This window comes from Denticeps clupeoides, chromosome 7 (assembly GCF_900700375.1).
Source record: "Denticeps clupeoides chromosome 7, fDenClu1.1, whole genome shotgun sequence".
NCBI classification, from domain to species: Eukaryota; Metazoa; Chordata; class Actinopteri; order Clupeiformes; family Denticipitidae; genus Denticeps; species Denticeps clupeoides.
The window spans coordinates 17,622,586-17,646,628 of record NC_041713.1 but is presented as its reverse complement, the minus strand read 5'-3'; the positions used below and the strand labels follow the sequence as shown (position 1 = coordinate 17,646,628).

Below are 24,043 nucleotides of genomic sequence, written 5' to 3'. Positions count from 1 at the left end.
CGGCCTGAGCCAGGGATCGAACTCTGCCCCTCCACCACATCCAGTGCCAGTCAGGATCCGGGGCAAGAAGACCCAGCACTGGTGGGCGACGAGAAGGTCGCTCCTCCCGAGATCCTGGCTGTGCCCCCTGAGGAGGTCCCGGAGAGCCCAGAGAGGGAGCCAGACGACCCTCTCTTCTGTCTGTCTCTGTCTGTGTGTGTCTGTGTGGCATATGTGTCCGTATGTCGCCCCCACTTCCCCTCTTTGTGTCCACCAGATGGCGACCCAGCCGCGGAGCCAAACCCCAGGGAGGAGGTTCCTGACCCGAATGTGCTGGTCCAAGGCGAGGTGGACAAGCCCCAAGGTACCCCTAAGTCCAGCCGGGGGGGGTGCTCCCCCAAAGAATTTTTTGGGGGGGTGCAGTTCGGGTTGGGGACTCCTCCTGAGGGGAGGGGAGGTGGGGAAGCGATGGAGCTGGGTCCTCCGGTAGCCAGTGAGGAGGGCGGGGCAGGCATGGGCCTGCGTCTGCCTCCAGAGGGGTGGAGCGCCATAGAGCCCCCGGGTAGGCATGAGGACCCAGCTGGGACAGGCAGGAAGAGGGCCTGCTTGTCCCAACGGACGCAGAAGGGGCTAGCCGGATGGTCTGGCAATGCCCCCCCCTTGGCACCAGGGCCGGGCAGCGAGAGGGGCTGCATAGTCCCAGAAGGCACCAGCCTGGGGTGCCTGGAACAGTCGCCGGAGGCTCTGGGACAATCTCCCTGCGCGGTGCAGGGGGTGACACAAGATGTGTCAGAGGGGACATGTGGAGACAGGGCCCACACGTACCCAGATGGATCGGCCCTGATTATTGTGTGCAGGTACGGGAGTCCGGGGCCGTCATGCGGGACCACGCCGGGGAGCCAGGCCGAGGGTCCGGGGCCGCCATGCGGGACCACGCCGGGGAGCCAGGCCGAGGGACCGGGGCCGCCACGCCTGACCACGCCGGGGAGCCAGCCCGAGGGACCGGGTCCTCCAAGGGGAGGATACAGCAGGGCAGGAGCCCTGTGGTTGCCGCCGTCCGCCCCGCCGCCTCCACTGATGGTACTGTTGGGGCTCCGAGGACGTAGCCCTTGGAGGGGGGGCTCTGTCAGGATTGCCTGCAGCTGGCCTCCACACCTGACTTTAATCCTGACGCCCCATAAATGCCGGAAGTTTCCGCCCGTTCGGGGTCGCTGGCATTTTCGTGAACTCTATGCACGAACTTGACCTTGTTTAGTGTTATGTGTTTTGAGTTCTGGCAATCGCCACACGCCTACGGGTTTGTTTATGTTCTTTATTTAAGTTTAAATCGTTTTCGGCCACCGCGCCAGTCTTTATTTGTATTTCTTTGTTTGTTAATAAAACCCCCTTCCCAGTATGTCAGACCTCTGCGCTTCCTTCCCCCGTAAGTCCGTAGTCGTGACAATTACAAGGCCTTGTTAGTAGTTATCATCCACAATGAGCACAACCAGGCCATTTAAAAACAAAATACAAGATACAGTCAGGTCCTGACAAGTTAACAAGTTGACAAGATACATTTCTCAGCATAAAACAATGAAGGAAAGCTGACTGGTGTCTGGTAGTCATGGTGTCACGTTGACTATTGCATGTGTATGTGGATGAATCCATTTACCCCAGAAGACTGCTGAACTGCAAATAACGTATAAACAGAATAAATCAACAGAAATGTCATCCAAAACAATTCTTAGACATTTTGCCGTGGTGATGGGACTGAATGTACTGAAAGGAATTCATGTAACATACCATTCAAGTGCTTTGGTCTTGGGGTTGTTGTGATTAATCTCAGAAGAACATTTGTTTGTATACATACTTCTATGAGATATGATGGACTTTTTAAATTCATATGAGCATAAACATAATTGTATGGACAAAAGTTAATTTCAGTAAATCCTGAAACATGACTGAATATAAATATAAAAAAAAAATCCATTAGAACATACTACCTATTTTGCTGAATAACAGCTGATCTGCATTTTCAGCATCACCAGAAGATGTGCTAATGTTCGCACTTGAGGTGGTCATATCAGAGCAACATTAAGGTATGTAATACCAGTTTTATTGAGATTGTTGCAATCTGAGCATTATAATGTTCAAGTTGTCCTCGGCAGTCACAGTAACTCTGTTGGTCTTTAACCTACATAAACCAAAAAGGGCCGGTTCTGGTTAAGTTGGCTTGATCATCATGATGACTTTCTTCAGGGAGTAGGAGCCCCCATGAAACTCTGCCCAGTAGACCCCATCCTGATAGCGACTCCGGTAGTGACCCCCTCGGTACCACACCCCGTTCAGGTTAGAATGGGCACACATATGGTACCACCAGCCTCCCTTCTGGTAGTGAGCACAGTTACCTGTGGTGAGAAGGACAGCAGCTGCTTAAGTAACATTTTCCTCCAACAGCTGATTTGACTCTTGACAGGAATTTGTTATGTGTTACCAGAATAAGCATCCCTGTCCCGGTCCAATGTGGTGAAAGCTTTGTTGTTGTGCCACGAGAGGGAATCACCAGCATCGCCACGGTAGCTGCCCAGACGCAGGCGGTACCAGTCACTTTCTGGCTCCAGGTGAAAACTGTCATACTCTGCAAACACCTGTCGACCCTGCCAGTCCTCCATGGCCACCCTCAGCTTGTAGCTGGCCTGTGCCGTCAGCCAGTAAAGATGCTCCAGGCCGAGCCAGTACTCGCCATCCAGGTTCCCAAAGCCTTGCTGAACAGAAGGGAAAATAAGGATGCGCCACAAAGGGCCCATGGAAAAGTTCATTAAAAGTAATAGGCATTAAAACATGCTCCTTTAAGTCTTATGTGAAGCATGTTCAGATTTAAAATAGGCAGTGGTTGCCTAGCGGTTAAGGAAGCGGCCCCGTAATCAGAAGGTTGCGGATCGGGTTCGAATCCCAATCTGCCAAGGTGCCACTGAGGTGCCACTGAGCAAAGTACCGTCCCCACACACTGCTCCCCGGTGCCAGTCATGGATGCCCACTGCTTAATAAGGGTGATGGGTTAAATGCAGAGGACACATTTCACTCTGTGCACCATGTGATGTGCAGTGTATCACAATGACAATCACTTCACTTTCACTTGTTTAAAATACAGCCTGGTGAACACACCTTGTACTGCTCCCACGTCCTGAAAAAGTTGACGGAGCCATCCAGCCTCCTCTGGATGACGGTCCAGCCCCCATCTGCCCGGCTGTGCTCACACCAGGCCTGCAGCAGGCGGTTGGTGTTCTGCGGTCGCAGTAAGTAGATTCCGCTGGTGCTCTCCCCTGAATCCAGTAGGTGCTGGCAGTCCCGCCAGGGCCCTGTGAGCAGAGAACATATGTCGGGCATCCCACAAATTCTTTTTTTCATTTACAGCATTTACATTTACATTTACAGCATTTATCAGACGCCCTTATCCAGAGCGACTTACAATCAGTAGTTACAGGGACAGTCTCCCTGGAGCAATGTAGGGTTAAGTGTCTTGCTCAGGGACACAATGGTAGTAAGCGGGATTCGAACCCGGGTCTTCTGGTTCATAGGCGAGTGTGTTACCCACTAGGCTACTACCACCCCTTTTTGTATTTTAACAATACAGAATAAATATATCTAAACTGTTAACCTGTATATAAATGCACACATGACAAAAGCACACTTTCAGTTTTACCAAACAAATGAGGTTGGGAAACAATTTCTGCATAATGTGTAGAATGAAGAACTTTTTGTTGAGGCTGACACACCTGATTCAGAACATCATTGCTAATTATTTCACCATTCATCATTTAGCACCAGTATTAGGTGAGGCTAAACTTTCTTTCCAATAGTAAAACAGATGAGCGCAATGTCCTTACGTTAGCAACAAACCCCATGCTTAGTGCTGTGCTTGGCACAAGTTTGAAAATAGTGGCCTGAGAATTACTGTCAGGTACACTGCTGAGCCCCAGCCCAGTATGCCGGTGAAATAGTTCATTAACAAACCATATCTTCTTATAATATTACATTTTAAAAAGTAATTTCTTGTGAAAGCCCACCCCCAATCAGCCTTACATTAGATATGCTTTTATCATTGAAACACATGGAGATGGGCAGAGCTAAAACCTGTACTGCAACCACTCAGCAGAGGGCACTATACTCGTTGCGGTTCAGTTGTTTTTTTTTAACACATTGTTCTCTTCCACGCAACCTAGGCTTGGAAGTTCATGTGTGAAATTTTCTTAAAATCTTTCTTAAACTATTTGTCTGTTACCTTTTTTAGCAAATCTAATTTGCAACCATATATTGCAAAGTCTCTGATCCATACAAACCAGAACCCCCCACTGACATTTCCGTATCACATAGACCGGGAATTGCCCGTGGTGGAGCCTGTGGTGGGCGCTGACACTCCTAATGAACACGGGCGTGTGGGGAGAGAGACACACTCGATAAGGCGCCGAGCACTGGAATGCAGGGAGGTCACACACAGTAAACACACTTATCACTTGGTCACTGCTCTTACGCTTACTTCCCACAAGACGTATGTGCAGTGTCACATAACACATACCGCACATCAAGTGTTGAGCTGAGAACGTCTCTATCGCCTCGCTTGCTATTAAAATGTTCTGCATTTTTTACGTAACTATGTTACGTAACTATGACGCCAATGTGTTTCTAGGGCTCCAGGGTGTGATCCTGGACTCCACTGTGGTGCTTTAAGCAAGTTGGTCATTTACCTCTTCTGCGTACATGCCCTACGTGTGTTGTGTGTATGCACATGCACCCTTATCTGGATGCCTGTAGGTTAATGGCACCGTCTGGTTTGGCTTGTGCATTGTTTAGGCATTCCTAGAGAGATAAAACTCACAGAAAAGGCCAACGACACAGTGGGGCTTCTGGGGTCCATCAGAAGTCAAAGTCACTGATACAGTTTCATGCAGAGGCTCTGGAGTCACATGTTCACACTCACTCGGGGTCTCAGCACAGACGTTAACCATCTGGTGAAATGTCTTAATGAGTACAGGTTTTACCTGGGGTCTTAGTGATCGGGTAGCCGATAAAGGGGGGGTCAGTAGGAGGGACAGGGGACGGGTCCTGGGCACTGGGAGTCGGAGGCAGAGGGGCACTCTGATCTCTTTGGATGTCATTTCCTATGTCTTTTGATACGTTGGTGTCATATCGTGATCCTCGAGTCTAGAAATCAGAAAACACATTGAGTCTTTTTTCTTTCCTTTTTTTGCTTCTATATAAATGCACAAACATGGTCGACATTTTTATTTCACTACCTTAACAGGCTGATCTTTGTCACAGAGGTGACACTGTTTTTCCAAACGTGAAATGAGTTCACTTTGGTTGCTCATCATAGAAGTAAGTGCTTCATACTTCTTCTCCAGCTCTCTGTAGCTGCTGGTCATCTGGAGCACCTGTGGGATTGAAGGGCAGACCAGATTTTGCTACCTTTTGTGGACCAAAAGTGCAGTTCAACAGCAAAATCAATGACTTATAGTACGTTGCACATCCAACAATTCCTGTTAAAAATACTGGTAAAACATTATTGTGTCTAGTGACTAATATCTAAACTAGTACAATGTTTTTAACTGCATGCAGCTTGACTGTCTTTGTGTATAACTTTGAAGAAATTAGTCCACGTTGGTGCAGTGGGTTAAGCCCTGGTTCCTTTTACTTTTTATAAAATGTAACTTTCTTCGATGTTAGTCACATTTAAATGTTTCAGATTATCAGAAAATAACTGATAACTGCCACACCTGTTCTCAAACAAGAAATCACTTAAATAAGACGTGCCTGACAAAGTCATGTAGACCAAAAGGTCCTCATAAGATAGACATCACACTGAGGAACAAATAAGAAAGTAAGTAATCCTGAGGGAGACAATCCTGAGGGAGAATGTCTGTTCATGAACTCAAGCTGAAACAGTTCTGCAGCATAACAAAGATCCAAAATACACCAGCAAGTCCACCTTAATAAAACCGTAATAAATCACTGAACTTTTACTTTTGGGACTTAAGTACATTCCAAGGCAAACACTTTTGAATTTTTTTTTTTTTAAAGGGAGGACTTTTACTCATACTGGTGTAAAAAATGTACCTTTACTTTAATTGTAATACACAGCCTGTGTACTTCACCCACCAATGTTTATTGGGGTTGGCCTTTTCATTGCGAGCCTCGGAATTTAGAACATAATCATGAGGAAGATGCTTGGAGAGTGAACCAACGGCCCAGCATCGTGGCATGTCACAGGGGACCCAGTTTACCTGGGAAGTGGCGTTGAGCAGCAGGTTCTCCACCCGCCGCTGCTCCAGCGCCTGGTCCTTTTTGTGTATCACCTCCTCCAGCAGCTGGGCGTACAGCTGGGTGATGCGAGCGTTCATGGTGCCACTCTCCTTCCGCAGCGCCCGCACCTCGCCGGCCACGGCGCCCTCCCGCTCCAGCCGCACGCGCAGGTCCTCCAGCTGCTGCTGCTGGCGGCCCAGCTCCAGCCGCAGCTGCATCACCTCTGAGCGGTTGGCCGATGTGGACTCCACGCTGACACAAAGCGCCCCCTTCAGCTTCTGCTGAGGGACGATGAACGTGTAGGCGCAGCGGCCCGGCTTGGCCTCTGGTTGGCGGGAGGGGCTTTTCTGAGCGCCATCTTTCAGACACTTGTCAGCGGGAGATCCATCAGAGCAGCCACCCGCATGGCACCAGGCCACAGCGGAGACCAGCAACAGGAACAGGAAGTGAAGGTGACAGCAGGATTCCATACGTTTTCTCTCCCTCTAAAAGTTCCGCTAAAGATATCGAAAAATATACTTTAGAATAAACAGACATAGTATCTGTGGAATATTTCTCTAAGGTAAACAACAGAAATAAGAAATAAGATTTCATGGCTCATGTCATTATGAATGACGTGGTTACATTGTTCACTTGTTTTATCTGTGAAAAGAAAGTCAATCACTATTTTGTTCAGTAAATGCATATACAATTATTATACTTTTTTAAAGGATGCGTGTCATTTTCAGCCGAATTATACCATCTATGCACACACTTGTGTTTAAAAAGAGTTTGAATAGAAAATGTTTCATAATAAATAGAAAATCAATTATGCCATTTGCAGATGCATCAGATTCGGTCAGTTCCTATAATCAGCTGTACTTACTAAGGTTTTCTAATAATCAGTGATGCTTTTAAAGTAATAAATATTGAATAGGGAACGCAGGATTCAGCTGAAACCAACGTTATTAATGTTGCTGATGAAGGATCTCTCTACATGTAAATATTCCATCATTAACAGCCATTTCCAGCTACAACATGAACCCCATCTGGACTCTGGGCACCAGATGCTCCTTCCTGACACTGTGAAGTTAAACTGCACTAGCGGCCTGGTTAATTAGAGGGCAAAGCAGAGTCAATACAATTTACACAAAGCTAATTTACTTTACTGAATTTAGATGGTCACACCAATAAAAGGACTCAAAAGTGTCACTGGAATAGAGTTTTTTTTAAAAACATGTTAAATCAAATACAGACTTTTTACTGATGTAAAAGTTCAACTGGGCCAAAAATATTTAAGTCAAAAACATAATATTAGCAGTTCTTGTATATGCTTTAATGTAAATGTAAAAAGAGTTAGTCTTACCTAAAACTTCAAGCCAAGATGGGGTTGAGATGGGGTTTCCAAATAAAGATATCCGACCAAACCGTCCACAGATTAAAATAAATTGTACAGTTAGAACTAAACTACAAACTTGCCTTCTAAGCTTAGCTTGTGTTTCAAATCCTGTTCCCACGTCTCGCTTCTGATGAGAGTGAGTGCTGCAGAGAGTCAGAGATAAACTGACACCCGGGTTTTAAAGTGAGCAGACCCCCTCTACACACCACCCTTTACATGGACCCTCAGCACAAAGACACAGATAATTACAAAGCATCCTAATGACACCCCCTCCCGACCGAGAGCCGCCTCCCAGTGTCCCCCACACATCAGCACGCACTGTCCTTCCTTCCTGCAGTTCTCTCGCAGGTTTACACTCTTTTACAATCTAGAGTCACAAATAGATTTAATTACAACATTTAAACCAATGGTGTTTTTTTGCGGGGATGGGGGGATATGCGTAGCTCCCAGATTATGTGACATCTGCCCTTCCTTTTCATGATATCCTGTTGGTCACTTTGGCTGAAACATCTGCCTAGTGTAATGTAACGTCTTTTAATGCAGATTCGATTACAGTTTGCACAACATTTATTTCCCTTATACTCGTTTTCCATCAAGGTTTAGTGTTGGAGATGGGCAAGTTAAGCCACTGTCGAAAGTCTTCTCCAGCACATTCCAGACTACTCAGTGGGGTTATGGTGGTCAATCCGTGTGAAAGTCTCATGGTTTAAAATTATGGAAAATCATTAAGTATATTCAGGTCATCAGCTGACTCTGCTCTCCTTCCAGGCTATAATAATGTCTTTTTTTAAAAAGCCAATTTAGTGATCTCCTTAGATTTTGTCTGATGTAGGACCCTTCTGAAACATATTTTCCATGTCTTCTGAAAAATGAGAAGGTATTCACTGCATCAATTAAAATTAAATAACATGTTTCCATATTAATCATGGCAGGGATCAGCCAATCAAATAATCTTGCTTATTTGCTCATTTAAATCTAAGTGGCGGATGTTTTCTTTACAGGGCAATTTTTCTGCTCCCATCACATCAGCTTCAAATACAACACTCCCAAACGATGGTGCTTTGTTGGTTCTCAGCGTCTGGGGCTGCCTGCTGAGTGGTAGACTGGCTCATTCCCATGGGCTACTGGGCAGATCCTGGCCTTCCTGGATCTGTTGGGCCCCTGGCGGGGTATGGGGGTCTCTGGACGTCTAAGCACTATTAACCACTTACATGGAGAAGCCTTGTGGGCACAGGCGTGTCCACACACTAAGGTGCACAAACTCATACTTACAAGCACACACTGTCCGGACCAGCTGAACATGTGTGCTGTTAAATAACATTTAAAATGCATTATTTACCCTTACTTATATATATATGATGGTTGTTGCTGTGTTTTGTGGTTGTTGTTGTTTGTTTAAGCAGGTACCAAAGCAGTTTATCGGTCTTCATTCCGTCCTCCTCCTCCAAATTCCTTAGTGAGCAGTGATCAGCCATGAAAGGTGCCCGGGGAGCAGTGTGTGGGGACAGCGTGCGGTTCAGGATTCAAACCGACAACCTTCCGATTACGGGTCTGCCAGGCCGACCACTCTCATTTTCTCTCTTCTTTTTCTATCCCCCAGTCTTGTCTGGGGGATACTAAAAATATTAAAATAAAAGTTAATTACGGACAGGGTGGGGAAAAACTCCGGACTTTGGCGCCCTCTGCCGGCGAACTTTACTCATGAAAATAGTTTCATGAGAACAGGCGCAGGGCAAATACCAGCTCTTCCAGTTTATCGCCACATTTTCTCCACAGTCTTTTACGCCATTCTAGATTGTATGAACATATGGTAATGCAACATAGTATTTTGCCTGTTCAGTTGGCAGTATCACACTCATTCCTGCCATTAAAATTACAAAAAAGTTGGGGCAGACAAGCATTACCCACTTTCAACCCATTGCGATTTCATTTCACAAGGTTTAGGACATTTATAGTCTGGAGAAAGGAAGTGTTTCAGATGCAATTCGCATTCTGCAAACAATTCTCTGTTGTGAACAGGTCAGAGATACTGGTTTTTGGACTTGTTGCTGGAAAGGCACGATTGTGCCTTTCTTCTTTGGTCAATTGCACACTGTGTACACTTTTTCCCAATTTTTATATATATAAAAAAAAACACACACACATTTATGAATTTGACTGACCACAGCACATATTTGCAATATGTGAAGGTTCATTCCCGTTCTCCAGCCCAAAAAAAACCATTAGAGGATGTGGCGATTAACAACGTAGTGTAACCAAACCTGTGAGTTTGAAACTCAGCTTGGATTTTGTGTTGGTGTGTGTGTGTGTGTGTGTGTGTGGGGTATGCATGCGCTCTTCTCCAGGATTCCTCCCACCTATCAAAAGTTATGTGCCCAGTGTACCAGTCAACCATGAACATCAAAAGAACTAAACAGTTACGTTTTTTAAATGAATTATGGTGTTTTGAATGAAATACTAAACTTGTCTATAAGTTGAGCTTTTCTTAATGACCATTTGTTTAAAAAATGCCTACTGGCACTCCTCCACTATTCCAAATTTTCCATTGTAGGTACCGATGCAGAGCTGGGCGTCTCATGTATCAAACTAAGTGTCTCTGGATGTTTGACGCTGTAGATCTCCTGCCCCACACAGCCAGACATCTTTCAGAACGATGCGTGGCTGGCAGAAGAGCGGTAGAAAGAAGCAACACAAACACACGGGACATTTTGAAATATCTCGGTATTTTATAAGTCTGTCAGAACTATGTCTTTTTACAAAATGAAGAAGAAAAAAAAATTAAACACTTTATAATTCTCTTGGAGAATGCCCCTCTCATGTGTGCGACTCACAACGCACCAAAACACACACACTCACGCTCCACACAATACTGCTGTCTTCTTGGCCTTCTGAAAAATAGGGGAGGAGAGTAGAAAAAGATTAAAATGGTGGAAAAGAAAGAGAAAAAAGCTGAGACCTGGCGGAGGAAAAAGGGAGGAAGGACGAAGAAAAGGAGGAAGAAACACTGAGGAGTGAGCAGTATTGGATGCCAAGCCTGTCCATCTCGGGTCTCCGGTGCGCGATGCAGGCTCTGCTACCAGCCACCGACAACTCTATACGATTGTCCGGTCGCTAACGGCAGCGGTTGCTTGGGGCGACTGTTGGCTTGGCATTTCAAGACGGAAACCTCAGGGTCCCTTTTCCAAGGAGAAACTGTAGAACTCTGTCCACCAGCAGGGCGGCGACAAAGTCCACAACCAGAACTTGGGCAATCACTAACTTGAACTGCAAAACACACACACACACACACAGAACAATTAACATACTAAGAAGTAATGACTAGTATTTAAAAACTTTGAAATATGCAAAGAGCCCTACCTCTGTTGGAATGTCTACAAGAGCAAACTGCTCATTGAATTCAGGTGAAGAACCAGTTAGTAGCGCTACAATGGCAAATCCTGACAGAGCAATGCTCCACATGAGAGGTCGATTCTCACTGAGTGACTCCATGAAAGGGTGACCCTATGGAAGATTGCAGGTTTCAAATGGTTTTATTTAGTCACACTAAACACACACAAACACATTTGACAGTTAATTACCTTGTAATTAATGGCAAAAGTGGCCATTTGCATGGCCATAGACATAATGTACACAGTGCTGTTGATGAGGCTGGGCTCAAACTCCTTGTACAGGTCCACAAACTGCTCCGCCCTGCACAGCAGAATGTTACAAGGTTCACTCAGAGAAGGACGGGAACAATAACGTATTAAAAAAGGACTGTCTGGATGTTCATATTTGGCAGTTACTACCTAGGAGGACTTCTGCTTTGCGCGCCTTTGTACAGATACACCAAACTGCAGAAATGAACGGCAAACTGCAGAAGCACTGTCAGCACAGTATACAGGTTGAAAATGTTGGGCAAGGGTCGCTCTTGAGACAGACTCTTCAGAGGCTAGTGGGAAAATGGGAGGAAATATGGAACTTGAATATTGTAATATGAATATTATGTATATTTCAGTAGAAGAAACAGAACAGAACATGCATTCCGCCTTCACCTTTGACCTTGAAATAAAGAGGAAGCAGCCGGCCAGCAGAAGGCCCTGCAGGGTTGCCTGGAAGTCGCTGAATTTGACCCCCTCCAAGTAAAGCACAGACTGACTGTAGGCCAAAACCAGAGCGTTAAGCGCCAAGATCTTAAACATCTGCAACGTTGTCACCAGGGTGCAGCGGCCCTGCTTGATCACGTGACAGACTGTGGAGAGAACGATACGAATGTGGGGTGAAACGCAGAACCTTGCGTCATTTCTGTAGATAAAAGGTGCTGTATGACACTCACTGCACTGAATGGAGGAGAGTTTAGAGGTGAAGGGTGCAGCGATGGAGGCATCTCCCAGCTTCACAACTTGAATCTGATCTTCCTCTAGTTCTCGTAGGACCTGGCTGATTCTCTCCTACCGTTTCAATACAAAATAGACCACAAATGTCACAAAAGTAGTTGCACAATTATAAACTTTTCACAGTCACAACTACTGATCATTCATACATGAGTCATACAGGCACAAAGCTGGAAAAAGAAAAACCACAGACCCACCTTCTGTGCAGCGAGCTGCTCCTCCCGCTGCGCCATTACCCTTTGCCTGGCAGCACGAGAGTTGGGTTTGACCCCAGAACCGGACACCGGGGGCAGAGGTCTCGGGTCTACAGATGAAGACTCTTTCTCCTTTGTTCTCTTCTTCTTCTCTGGCATTCGTTCTGGAGCATTGGCCAGTAAGGCCACCCCTAAAGAGACCCAAATACATTTCATACAGTTGCACCTAATAAGAGAACTGGAAGCGTTTACATTTCTGCCACATGACAGGTTGGCTCACCAATGTGGGCATGTTTCAGCGCTCCAACGTCATTGGTCCCATCGCCACACATCAGAGTCACGTAGCCCAGGCCCTTTAGACTGGTGATGACAAACTCCTACCGCAGGGAGCACACAACACAACCAGAGTCAACACAACCTGACCAGTGTATATAATCCTAATTGATTAGTTGATTAATATCATGCTGCTCCAAATCACGTTATGGTGAGATCAATGGAAGCCAGCAGTGTAGGTGCAATCCTGTGAAAGCAATCCTGTGTTTTTTGTTCATTAGCGTGAAAGGTTATGTAATATATAAAATCGCAGGCTCCGAAAGTACCCACATACTATTGCATGCGTTGCAGTTTCACACAAAAGGCTGCAAGCTTCGCTGTCGAGTGTGTAAACTCTAACCTTTTGTTTGGGGCTGACACGGGCAAATACCCTCACGTGGGGTAGGAGGGTTTTAAGCAAGCTGGGGTCATAGCAGAGTCTGGCGAGCCCCTCCCCCGTCACACACAGGTCATACTGGCTCACCAGTCCAGACACCGAGGGCGGCGGCAAGGGCACATGGACGCTGCCATCTATAGATTCCCAGTGCCACACACCTGCAACAGACACGCAATGGATGGAATAAAGACAACATCAGTGACAAACATGCAGCATAGGGGAGTAACGAGTTAAACGTGACGAGGTTACAGAATTTTAATTCCGTTACAGTTACTGGAGGAAAAACCCAGCCATTCGGGATGCATGTGACCGTGTGTTTGTTGGTCTCGGTCCCAAGCCCGGGTGAATGGGGAGGGTGGAATCATGAAGGGCATCCAGCATAAAACCTTTGCCAAATCAATAACATGGACAAACCAGATCGATTGAGCCACTGTGGCGACCCCTAATGGGAAAGGCTGAAGGAGGACATTGACAGATTCTGGAAGGTTTAAATTATCGTTATACGCTATTATTTCTGCTACTACTAATAATAAAATAATAATAGCATAATGTTTATCTTCCAGCACCTTTCTCAAATTCTGGAAACGTTACAATAATAGAGGACAGTAAGTTGACTCAGAATACCGGATTCCTGTCACTCACCTTGAGCTGGGCTGTGCTGCAGTATCAGTGTGTGGTCCTTCTGGATAAAATGCAGCTCTCTGGCCACGTGACAGGCTGTAAGAGGGTTGTCCCCGGTTATCATTACCACCTTCATATAAAAAAAAAAAAATAATAATAAAAAAATAAAACATAGATTTTGAAAAAAGCTAAAAGAAAATATGAGATTAATGGAAGTGAACACCATGTAAAGAAAAATATGCCGTTTCCCTCACATGGTGTGACGCGTCTTGGATCTCTTTGATGACTGCCTTGCTGTCGTTCTTCAGGGGACATGAGACCACCATGAACCCAGCAAACTGCAGGTCACACTCCAGAGCCTCCCTTGTGATCTCCCGCACCTGCAACACCACACACACACAGCAAAACCCACAACTTTTTAATGCCAGTGGAAAATGTGAAAAATCCAAACCATTAGTAAAACCATGAAGTAAAACTAGGCTCAGAACTGGAACTCTTCCTTCCATCCATGTAACTGCTGATAAGTAAAGTAATATCTATTAGCCCACTGTCACACACACTTTCACTGATGCCTGGAAATGGTGAACCAGACGTGTTAATCTATCCCACACTGACTTAGTAACATTACTGTGGGATGTAATATCTCACATTGGTCCTATCCTGTCTTGTTTGTCACCAATCATGATCCAAATCAACCATTCAAGTCAGCGCCTGATACATTTCAAGCCGGGGACCTACATGTATGACTGTGTATGACTGTGTATGTGACAAATAAAATTTGAATTTGAAATGTAACAAAACTGGGAAAAAACAGGACAGACAGTTTACCTGCTGGTGGCTGAGGTGTCCGATCTCTTTGTACCCAAGTGCCAGCACCCGGGCCCCCTCTCGAGACATCTCCCTGTGCACTTCGTCATAGTTTTTAGGGCACTCTGAGAACTGCAGAGAGAGAGAGAGCTTTCATGTAAAACTGAATCTCAGATACGCATCACATACGGTGATGACTATTAAGAATTTGTTCTCACACAGTTAACATTAACCTCTTCCAATTCTTACCATTCCTCTAAGAGTCTCTGGTGCTCCCTTCACAGCGGATATGTAGCAGAGCTCGGGAGAACCCAGCTTCTCATAGGAAGCCAGAACAGACATTCTTTTCAGGGCACTGGCAAAGTGGAAACGTTGATGAATCTTGAGGCCTGGTGTCTTGATGCCACGGGGAAACACCTTTTCATCTAAACAGAGAGGAGGAGGAAGAAATGCCATTCATTCTGTAAAAAACACCATGTGATGTGGGAGAAGAGAATAGAATGTGTAGAAAAAACTCTTTCTCCCTCCACACAAAGCACTGTATTCAACCACTCCAATTTGATGTTACCTGGCAGAAAGAGGCATGGCACAGTAGAGGTTAAAAATGAACAGTTTCTAATTTATTAACACCAGTAAATAATTATTGTAGTTACATGTGAATATTGAATGTAAAAAGGTACCAAGGTTGCAGAGAAAATAAACATGAGAAGAAAGAGTAAAGAGGGAGAAGAGAAAGAGAGGGGGAGAGAAAAGCTCAGAAGCCTTCCGGCTTCCGATGGAAAACCCCCTGAGCAAGAAAGCTCAGAGCTCCTTTTTCCACATGTGAGCAGACTTTTATGCCCCTGGCCTACAGGAAGTTGTCACTGGCCTACAGGAAGTTGTCACTGACCAATCAGAACCTGTTGTTTCTGATGTCATGCCCCCGGTGCCTCCCATTCGGGGAAGACAAAGAGGGTGGGCGGTCCTGACGGCTGATACTTCACACATAACAGTCAGACAAAAGACATGTAAAACAGAGGTGTCGAATCTTCACGGACAACCATCGACACAGGAATGTCACACTTCCCCCTGCAGACATCTGTTATGCAAGGCAAAAGCAGGCTCCCGTGATGTCCATTCTTACAATTCACATGACTTTCTCCATGGAGCTGCTGTAGTTGCTAAATAAACTATTCTTCAGCATATTCTACCTTTTTGTTACATTACTGCTTACTGGGTTTATCTTCTATATCATGTTCCTTCCAATTTGCATACTTATATGGTTTAAATGATATGTCTTATTGAATAATACTGACTTCTACATGAGCATTTATTTGACTATTGATGTTACTGGATCCTATTATAAATAGGACCATATTATTAGCAATCGCTTCACTGAACTAGTTTAACTGGTAGTAGCCTAGTGGGTAACACACTCGCCTATGAACCAGAAGACCCAGGTTCAAATCCCACCTACTACCATTGTGTCCCTGAGCAAGACACTTAAGCCTAAGTTGCTCCAGGGGGGGACTGTCCCTGTAAATACTGATTGTACGTCGCTCTGGATAAGGGCGTCTGATAAATGCTGTAAATGTAAATGTAACTTCCAAAAAGCCAGAGTAATCAGCACAACAGACGGCCCCGCTTGAAAATTCAGTGATGCCACTTTATTACAATTATTAACTACATGAAATAAACATTTCAACATTGCTGCAGGAAATGGATCCTTGGTACCTTTCGTAAGAGTCCAGTCAGCAGTGGTGAGCATAGCCTTTTCAAGAGGATCGCCCACCAGCTGTCCATCATCAAGAGTCACCAGCGAGTGACAGGTAGCCACCACCCGATGAGTCTCCAGAGGGATATCAGACACTGGCATTACCTCCTTCCCTTCTCTACAAGGCACAAAAATACATTTTTACAACGTGTATCTGCATATGATCGGGACAGACAAACTAACGTAGGTAAGATGATAACGTACCTCAGCCCGGCAACGCCACGCACCACCAAACTGTCACTCGTCAAGGTTCCAGTTTTGTCAAAGCAGCAAACCTCCACCTTGCCTGCAAATGGGATCCTGAAAGGTTCTGTGCAAAACACATCTACACACACAAAGAATGAGAGAAGGAATTACAAATATGGCATTCACACGCCTGACATACAGCAGAAATTCCACATGCAAGTCCACCTTTGCATAATCCACTAGATCTATTGGCGCAAGCAAGTCAGACGAGGAACATCAGAACATGAGTTAAAAACCTTGTTGTCCTCCTAGAACTCCCAGTCAAATCATTCTACCAACCAATCATACTAACATTCATTGCACAGCACGTTCAAATCTCGCCATTCGTGGCCTTTTCTAGCACTCTGAGTAGCAACTTTTTTGACTTGCAGCACTTTTCCCACTGCTTTACTCATCAACTTCTTCTACCGTGGTCGGCCTAGTGGATCAGGAAAAAGACCCTTTAATCAGAAGGTTGCCAGTTCGAATCCTGAACTGTGAAGATGCCCCTGAGGACCCCTTGATCAAAGCACCATCCCCAAACACTGCTCCCCAGGTGCCTTTCATAGCTGTCCATTACTCACTAAGGGTGATGGGTTAACCATATCACTTTCATATTGTTGTTTTGGCAATCTCGTTACCTTGTAAAATCTTGCTCCATATCCACCTTTCCAGACATTTTATTATTTTTCTTTTTATGTGGTGCCATACTCCAGATGTAGGTAGCCTTGCTTTGAGCTCTGCATTCATCCTATTTGAGCTGCTTGCTTTGCTCCCTCGATATTGCTGTTTAGTCTATTTGTTCCTCCAGAGCTCATGTGCCTTCATAGATCTGTTCCTCTTCTAATTCACAGCCTTCTATCTTTGCAAAAAAAAAAAAAAAAAAAAAAACACACTCACACAGCTTTGCCAGGGCGATGAGTGAGGTATTGACAGCCAGAGAGAGCTCTATGGGCAGCTCAGGCGGCACCACCGAGGTGAGAATGAGGGTACATTCCAAAAACAGCTTATATCGGTTCCTAGAGATGTCCTTGGTCCCTGTGAAAATGAGACCATGAGTTACAAAGATTGAACACTGAGCACAGCTTCTGGAACAATATGCACTCCAAACGGCCGTCACCCACCTTCTATCCAGACGTAAACAGCAGCAGCAATAGCAAAAACTAGGAGGAAGAGGATGAAGATGAAGGTCTCCAGATTATTGGCTGTTACCCTCTTCACGCCAAAGAGGATGGTCCTCAACAATTTCCCCTAGAAGCAAGACAGAAGGACGGTCAAAAAGAGAAACACATAGTCTACATAGCCCAGAACCTGAGTGCATCCTCACCTGAGAGGTGTAAAAGCCAGTGCGTAGAACATAGGCGACACAGCCATTGTCCACAGCTACAGAGATAAAATAAACCTCAACCAAACATCTAAGGAAACCAATATGTTCAAGCCCCCCACCCAAATAAAAACCACTAATAAAAGGCTGGTACTGACGTTTGAGGCCTGCACTGGCTCGAAGTGGTGGGCTGTGCTGCACCACCTTGGTTCCTCCTGAGATGATGTGGAGGCGTGAGTCCGCCTGCAAGTCCAGAAGTCTCTCTGGGACTAAGTCTTCGACAGGCTCCTGGATGGAAGTGCAGAAAGATGTTTGCAGGCCAAAACGCACTGACTGCACTGGTGTCGTTACAGGAACAAACACCATTGTGTTAAGAGCCTTTCAAAATTAACACAAAAAGCTTGTCTGGGTGCTATTTGGGTCTTATTAGATCATCATTACCATTTGCATAAGGAAAATACATTAAAAACTTTCCAAAATGCTATGAGACCAAATTCGAATTCTCTCTTTTTTCCCCAAGGAAAGTCTGAAAACTGTTTTGTTTTTTAATCTTGATTGATGTCACATGATACAGTCCTTGATGGTAAGGACGTTGTCATGGTTGTAAAAAAACTACACTACATACATAGTAACCAGTCACATAAACGTAAGTATTACTTCAGAGGAAACCTGGCTGTATTACTGTCTAACTGTATAATTAAACAATATGAATACATTATCAACGATAAAGTAATTGATAATTAATGGACTAATATAAACAATTAACTATATGAACACAGTATTGTGTTTATATATTTAATTATATAAACACACACACATACTATATATATATATATATATATATATATATATATATATATATATATATATATATATATATATATAAAATGACTACATTCATAGTTATAATATATTTTACATGACAAAAACAGTTTTCTATATTCAAACCACAATTAGCCATCATTCTGTTCATAATAATAATCCAGCAACGTGATTGTACCTTCATTTGAGGCACAGATTCTCCAGTAAGCATGGCTTCATCTACAATGCATCTGCCCCGGAGCAGCAGAACATCACACGGCACAAGGTTTTCCTGAGGAGAGCGTCCTAAAGGAAGGAAAAACACTCACCAATGATGGCTGATAGAACAAGCAAAGCGGTTTTTGAAAACCATGCTCTGATATAAAACTTACCTATTGAGACAATGTCCCCAGGGACAAGTTCGTCACTAGAAACTGGACGCCACTTACGGTTCCGATAAACCTGCGCAAAACCAAAAACTCACTGTACCACAGTCAGCATCACTCCAAATGCTGTAAAGGACACACTGTCCAAGCAGGACACCACAGTGACTGCAGCTACCTGAATCATGTACGGTTTGTTGCCCATCCTACGGATCTCCGACATGTTCCTCATTTGCTGCTGGACCAAGGAAGCTTCAAACGCCACCAGCATGAAGAGGGTGAAGACGCTGTAGTACCAGTACTCGTCAAGACACCAGAGTCCCACGCAGAAGACCTGTTGGCGAAACCCTTTCAGATTTCAGCTACAATTCTGACATTTCAAACCTATACTGCTATTCTCCGTTCAGCTGTTGACGGGGGCAATAATTCAAACTCTGGTACAGAGCGCCTAGCGCACTCAATTTAATTTGACAGAGGAGCTGAAACGGCACAAATTCCTCTGACCACACGCTCTGAGTGTTGTAAGTAGGAGAGGAAGAATTGGAAATCAAGAGTCTGTCCATCCCAGCCTACCTGGAAAACAAAAAAAGGGGCAGTGGCTCTCTCCTTAAAGAGCTCCAAGAAATCTGGCACCACCATCTCCGCACGATTGGTTCCATAGCGCTTTTCGGCAGCCCGCAGGTCAGCCTCCTCCTGGTAGCCCCGCCACGACTGGAAGTAACCTAAAGGCTGGTCAATGGGGAACGCAACTGGGAGGAAGCACTTCCTTTCTTCGCCATCATAAACGTATCGGATCTTCTGGAACTCAAAGGATATGATGTCCTCGCTGTTCTCTTCCTAAAACATGGATGGAACAAGATGACAATCATTTAGTAACCTTCTTTGTCAAAAAACAATAATAATAATGTCCATCAAACTTTAATTTTGGCATATGACATACAAAGATAAACATTTCCGACACGTATCTTTCTCAAAATATTTACAACGGGGTTATTACACAAATATTTCTATGACTTTAAAAAAAAAAAAAAAAAAAAAACGCTAAGGCAAATTTTTATATGCAAATGTCAACCAGTCAAATTTACCAGAAAATTGTTAAACTACACATATGACATCCCTGAAAAGCTTAACTTAAACAACAGTGTTTCATCTTCCAGGTTCACTGCAAGTTACAGTTGATGATCTAGTAAATACAATTATACTGCAATTTTATAAGGATGGTCGTAGGAACCCTGTATGACATGTTGTTGTTAGTATACGATTATGACTACCAAACCTGTATGATTGTTATGAGTCACAGATATTAAACAACAAAGTCATTCCCTGATCATACTTGTGCAAAGGCAGGATATTATAAATGTGAATTATAACAGAAAACACCACACTGAGCGTATTCAAATTGCAGACGGTTCATTACGATTGGATTCTACTGATATTCTGGATCTGGACAGGTGGCCTCACCTGGTCCCTCTGGAGAGGCACTAGCTCTGCAGAACCGTTGTTTGGAGTAGGAATCACTTTTGCCAGGGTGGCCTTTTTTGGATCCGGCTCCTGTTTAAAACACACACGTATAAAAGGCACTTGCCTCAGACATCTGTTCCCGAGAAGATCTGGATTGAAGAAGATCTGGCCAGAAAAATGGGGGGGGGGGCTTTACCTTCGCGCATGTGAGCCAGCAGTGCGCGTGCACGGACCAATACCCAGAAAGCACCGTCAGGACGTGCGCGATCCCGATCGCGGCGAGCGCCAGCAGGCCGGCCTCCGGGTACTCCGCCGCCCCGTACACCCCGAGCCAGACGTACAGCCAGGCGGGGTAAAAGAGCGCGAGGAAAGGGAGGACCGTGCCGTGCAGCAGGCGGGGCCTGCGCCGGTACAGCGCCACGGAGCTCACCAGCTCGTCCCCCGAGCCGTTCTCGTGGTTCGCACCGGGGGCCGCGTGTGGCTCCCCGGACACGCGAATCCCACCCGAAGCCATCGCGCCGGCTTTTCCGCCTTCTTTCATCCCCGCCCCGCTCACCACCTCCTCCGCTGGGCAAGTGGTGCTGGCGAAGCGACGTCGATCAGACTCAATTCGGAATTCCTCTTTCACGCAGATGGACGCTTCCGCGTACGAAACCACGTCGGCCTCATACGTCACTTCCGCCCGGAGGTGTCAGTGCTCACCATGACAACAAAGCTGCACAGGCCGCGCGCTGGTGTTTGTGGGGGTCTGAGTTGTTCGAAAGAAGCGCCGAACTGCCACCAGTTTATAACTTTTGGGCACATCAACCTTTGTTTTTTCAACGCGGTTCATTTTTATCAACGATAAATTAGCCACGTCCTCTTTAACAAAAGGAAGCCAGGAAGTGGTTGTCTGCTGAAACTGACAAATCATGTTTGAGTTTGTTGCGGATCAGCTCCTCAAGTGACCAATTGTATGAGTCGTGGGCGTGGCGTCTTCCCAGCGTGCCATGCTCGTTTAATGTTACGGTTTTAACCTTGTGCTTGAACGCCATACAGTGAAAATGTAAGTTTTTAATGTTCAAATGTGTCGAGATGAAATGTTTCGAACCTACTGTATTGCTGAGGAGATTTATAAACGAATCTGGTTAACTAAATAGTTGTTGGTGTGAATATTCTCACAGTACGTGTAAAATAATGAATAGTCTTGTCAGATTAATATAGCGTAAGCACAACGTGTTTTTTTCCCCTCTTCTTTAAAAAGTGAATATATGTTTGATTCATTTGTGGACTGCAGGCAGGCTGCACTAGACATCACAGCCCGGTTTTGCAAGGAGGAGATGGAAGAGTATGGGGCATGTGTTTCCTCCAGGCCATCCACCTGGCAGCAAGAGTGTCACCATCTTAAGATGAAAGTAGCACAGTGCACATCCTCACAGTAAGTGTGCCTGTGTAGAAATGGTACGAGGAGCCATTGAATCGGTGTGCTACGGTTGCTTTGCCATTTCAGCTGAGACGACGTGGATATGCAATGATCAGACAGTCAGCTATGATAGTCACGTACAGTACAAGCCAAAAGTTTGGACACACCTTCTCATTGGTAGATTCTCACTGAATGCGTCAAAACTATGCATGACCGCATGTCGAGTTATGTACTTAACAAAAACATGTTTTATATTCTAGTTTCTTTGCTCTGATTACTGCTTGGCATTCTCTCGATGAGAATGCCAAGAGGTCGTCACCTAAAATGCTTTTCCAACAGTCTTGAAGGAGTTCCCAGAGGTGTTTAGCACTTGTTGGCCCCTTTGCCTTCACTCTGCGGTACAACTCACCCCAAACCATCTTGATTGGGTTCAGGTCTGGTGACTGTGGAGGCCAGGTCATCTGCCACAGCACTCCATCACTCTTCATAGTTTTGATGCCTTCAGTGAGAATCTACCAATGTAAATGATCATGAAAATAAAGAAAACATATTGAATGAGAAGGTGCGTCCAAACTTTTGGCCTGTACTGTACGTCACGAGCGTGTGTTGGAAACATTTACAGCATTTATCAGACGCACTTATTCAGAGTCAGGGCCGAGTGTCTAATCACAAAACCAAGCTTGTCCAAAGTTCCCTATTATAAAAATTTCACTTTCTGAGATTATTTAGCATTAATATGAGTCCCCCTAGCCTAGGCCCTTCATGCGAGATGCTGTAGAAAGAGTGGATTAATTATATTTTTTCTGAAAAAATGCAGAAACGACTTCCTGGTTGGGCCAAACATTGTGGTTGGTGAGTGGTGTTGATGACGTCATTTCTGCGAATGCCCCCTCACCCGCTCAGATACAGTATTAGGGGACCACTAAGACCTATATAAAAGCAAAAAAGCAAAATCATAATAGGGGACCTTTAAAGTACAAGAGTGGTGTTTTTGTGGGGTTGTGTGGCTCTATGCTTTTGGGGTGACCTTTTTTTGTAGTCTGTAATATATGTTTCCTTGTATGGGCCTGAACACGCGTCTCATTGGCTGTTTGAATTATGATCCCATTAACCTGCACTGAGCTTTTATAATATAACAGGATAATAAAACTGGAAGCTTTCAGTTTTAAAATGGTTTGAAGAACTTGTAGTGCTTCAGAAGTTTACCCCTGACATGGAATTTCTGTTACCCTCCTCAGTGCATGTTGCAAGTAAGCCGGTTTATCTGTAACCCTTTTAAATGTGTCTCCTCAGCCCTGTGATTAGGAAGATACGAACCGATTGTGCTGGAGAGTTTACGCAGTTTGAACGCTGTTTACGAGAAAACCAGGCCTCGGCTGCAGCCTGCTCACCACAAGTTACTCGGTTCATGGCCTGTGCAGAGACTGTGGACATTGGCAGTATAGGTGAGTTTTTTTTCCTCCCCTTAGTCCTGCACTGCAATCAACTTATTAGCACATTTCTTTTCTGCTTTTTTTTTTTTTTTTTTTTGTATCAACCTTAATTTTATTGTCTCAAAATAGAAATTTAGTTCATTGAACATACCTCCTTGAGAATTATTAATTATGTAGAGTCATGTATATGTAAAGATAAATTTGTCCATGTTAAGGGTAGTTCTAGTGTGTAATGTTTGACTGTAGCAGGGTTCATTTATATTCCTGTAATATCTTTTTCTTTCAACAGAAAAGCCGGTACCCCAGCCATCATAGGAGCAGTGAATAGTTTTCCAAATGCACTTCCCCCAGGTCAGCCTTGAAGACTTTGAAAGTAAAAGGCATATAATTCAATCCATCTAATATTCATGTGAATTTTTTGTGTCCTAGTTTTCACATACATCTTACAGTTTTACAAGACATTGCCATAAAATAAAATATTGTTTTATTTATAAAAGCATTTCTTTATAATTTAAAATAAAATAAAATAAGATTTTATAAATGACTGAACTGAAAATGGTGTGTAGTCATGGATCATCTCAGATTTTTTAACTTCATGCTGCTGCTTCTTTGTGGAGCTTCTGCTCCCTCCTCATCAAATCACAATATAATATTTAACTAAGGAATGTGAATCATCTCTACACTAGTTACCTGCTGGCAGAGATCTAAAGAGCCATGAAGAAGGGATGAAGGGGGCTTTCTTTGACTACTGAGACAAACAGGGAGGGTGTTGAGTCTCAAAGTCTTTGATTTATCAGGCAGAACAAGCAGAATCAGTAATTCAATTAAAAAGCGCAGTCGAATGGAAAGATGACGACAAATTTCGCTATGATCGAAACAATTAAACTGTGATAAATAATGGAGCAGTGGTTGCGTCTGTAG

The 24,043-nt window shown here is 44.6% G+C and overlaps 3 protein-coding genes across 3 annotated transcripts; 1 reads left to right on the top strand and 2 right to left on the bottom strand.

Annotated features, from left to right (window-relative positions):
- Window positions 1-2,037: 2,037 nt before the first annotated feature.
- LOC114793840 (angiopoietin-related protein 2) lies at window positions 2,038-6,728 on the bottom strand. Its single transcript, XM_074933634.1, is given in 6 exon segments — window positions 2,038-2,366; window positions 2,453-2,723; window positions 3,124-3,317; window positions 4,998-5,153; window positions 5,228-5,390; window positions 6,240-6,728. Coding segments are annotated over 6 exon segments (1,458 nt in total). The 3' UTR covers window positions 2,038-2,181.
- Window positions 6,729-10,340: 3,612 nt separating this feature from the next.
- Window positions 10,341-20,951, bottom strand: atp13a1 (ATPase 13A1). The gene is made up of 25 exons (XM_028986250.1): window positions 20,484-20,951; window positions 20,288-20,377; window positions 19,400-19,663; window positions 19,005-19,160; window positions 18,836-18,905; window positions 18,643-18,749; window positions 17,801-17,930; window positions 17,646-17,701; window positions 17,443-17,569; window positions 17,219-17,356; window positions 16,298-16,418; window positions 16,054-16,211; window positions 14,590-14,765; window positions 14,362-14,472; window positions 13,788-13,913; window positions 13,555-13,663; window positions 12,877-13,070; window positions 12,484-12,580; window positions 12,207-12,394; window positions 11,952-12,066; window positions 11,671-11,867; window positions 11,425-11,567; window positions 11,215-11,326; window positions 10,994-11,137; window positions 10,341-10,900 (listed from the first exon to the last, which is right to left on the bottom strand). Exons 1-25 carry the CDS (start codon window positions 20,826-20,828, stop codon window positions 10,790-10,792), a joined length of 3,585 nt encoding a protein of 1,194 aa, XP_028842083.1. The 5' UTR covers window positions 20,829-20,951; the 3' UTR covers window positions 10,341-10,789.
- Window positions 20,539-23,666, top strand: chchd5 (coiled-coil-helix-coiled-coil-helix domain containing 5). Its single transcript, XM_028986251.1, has 4 exons — window positions 20,539-21,332; window positions 21,564-21,704; window positions 22,983-23,134; window positions 23,412-23,666. Coding segments are annotated over exons 1-4 (321 nt in total). The 5' UTR covers window positions 20,539-21,330; the 3' UTR covers window positions 23,438-23,666.
- The last annotated feature ends 377 nt before the right edge of the window (window positions 23,667-24,043 follow it).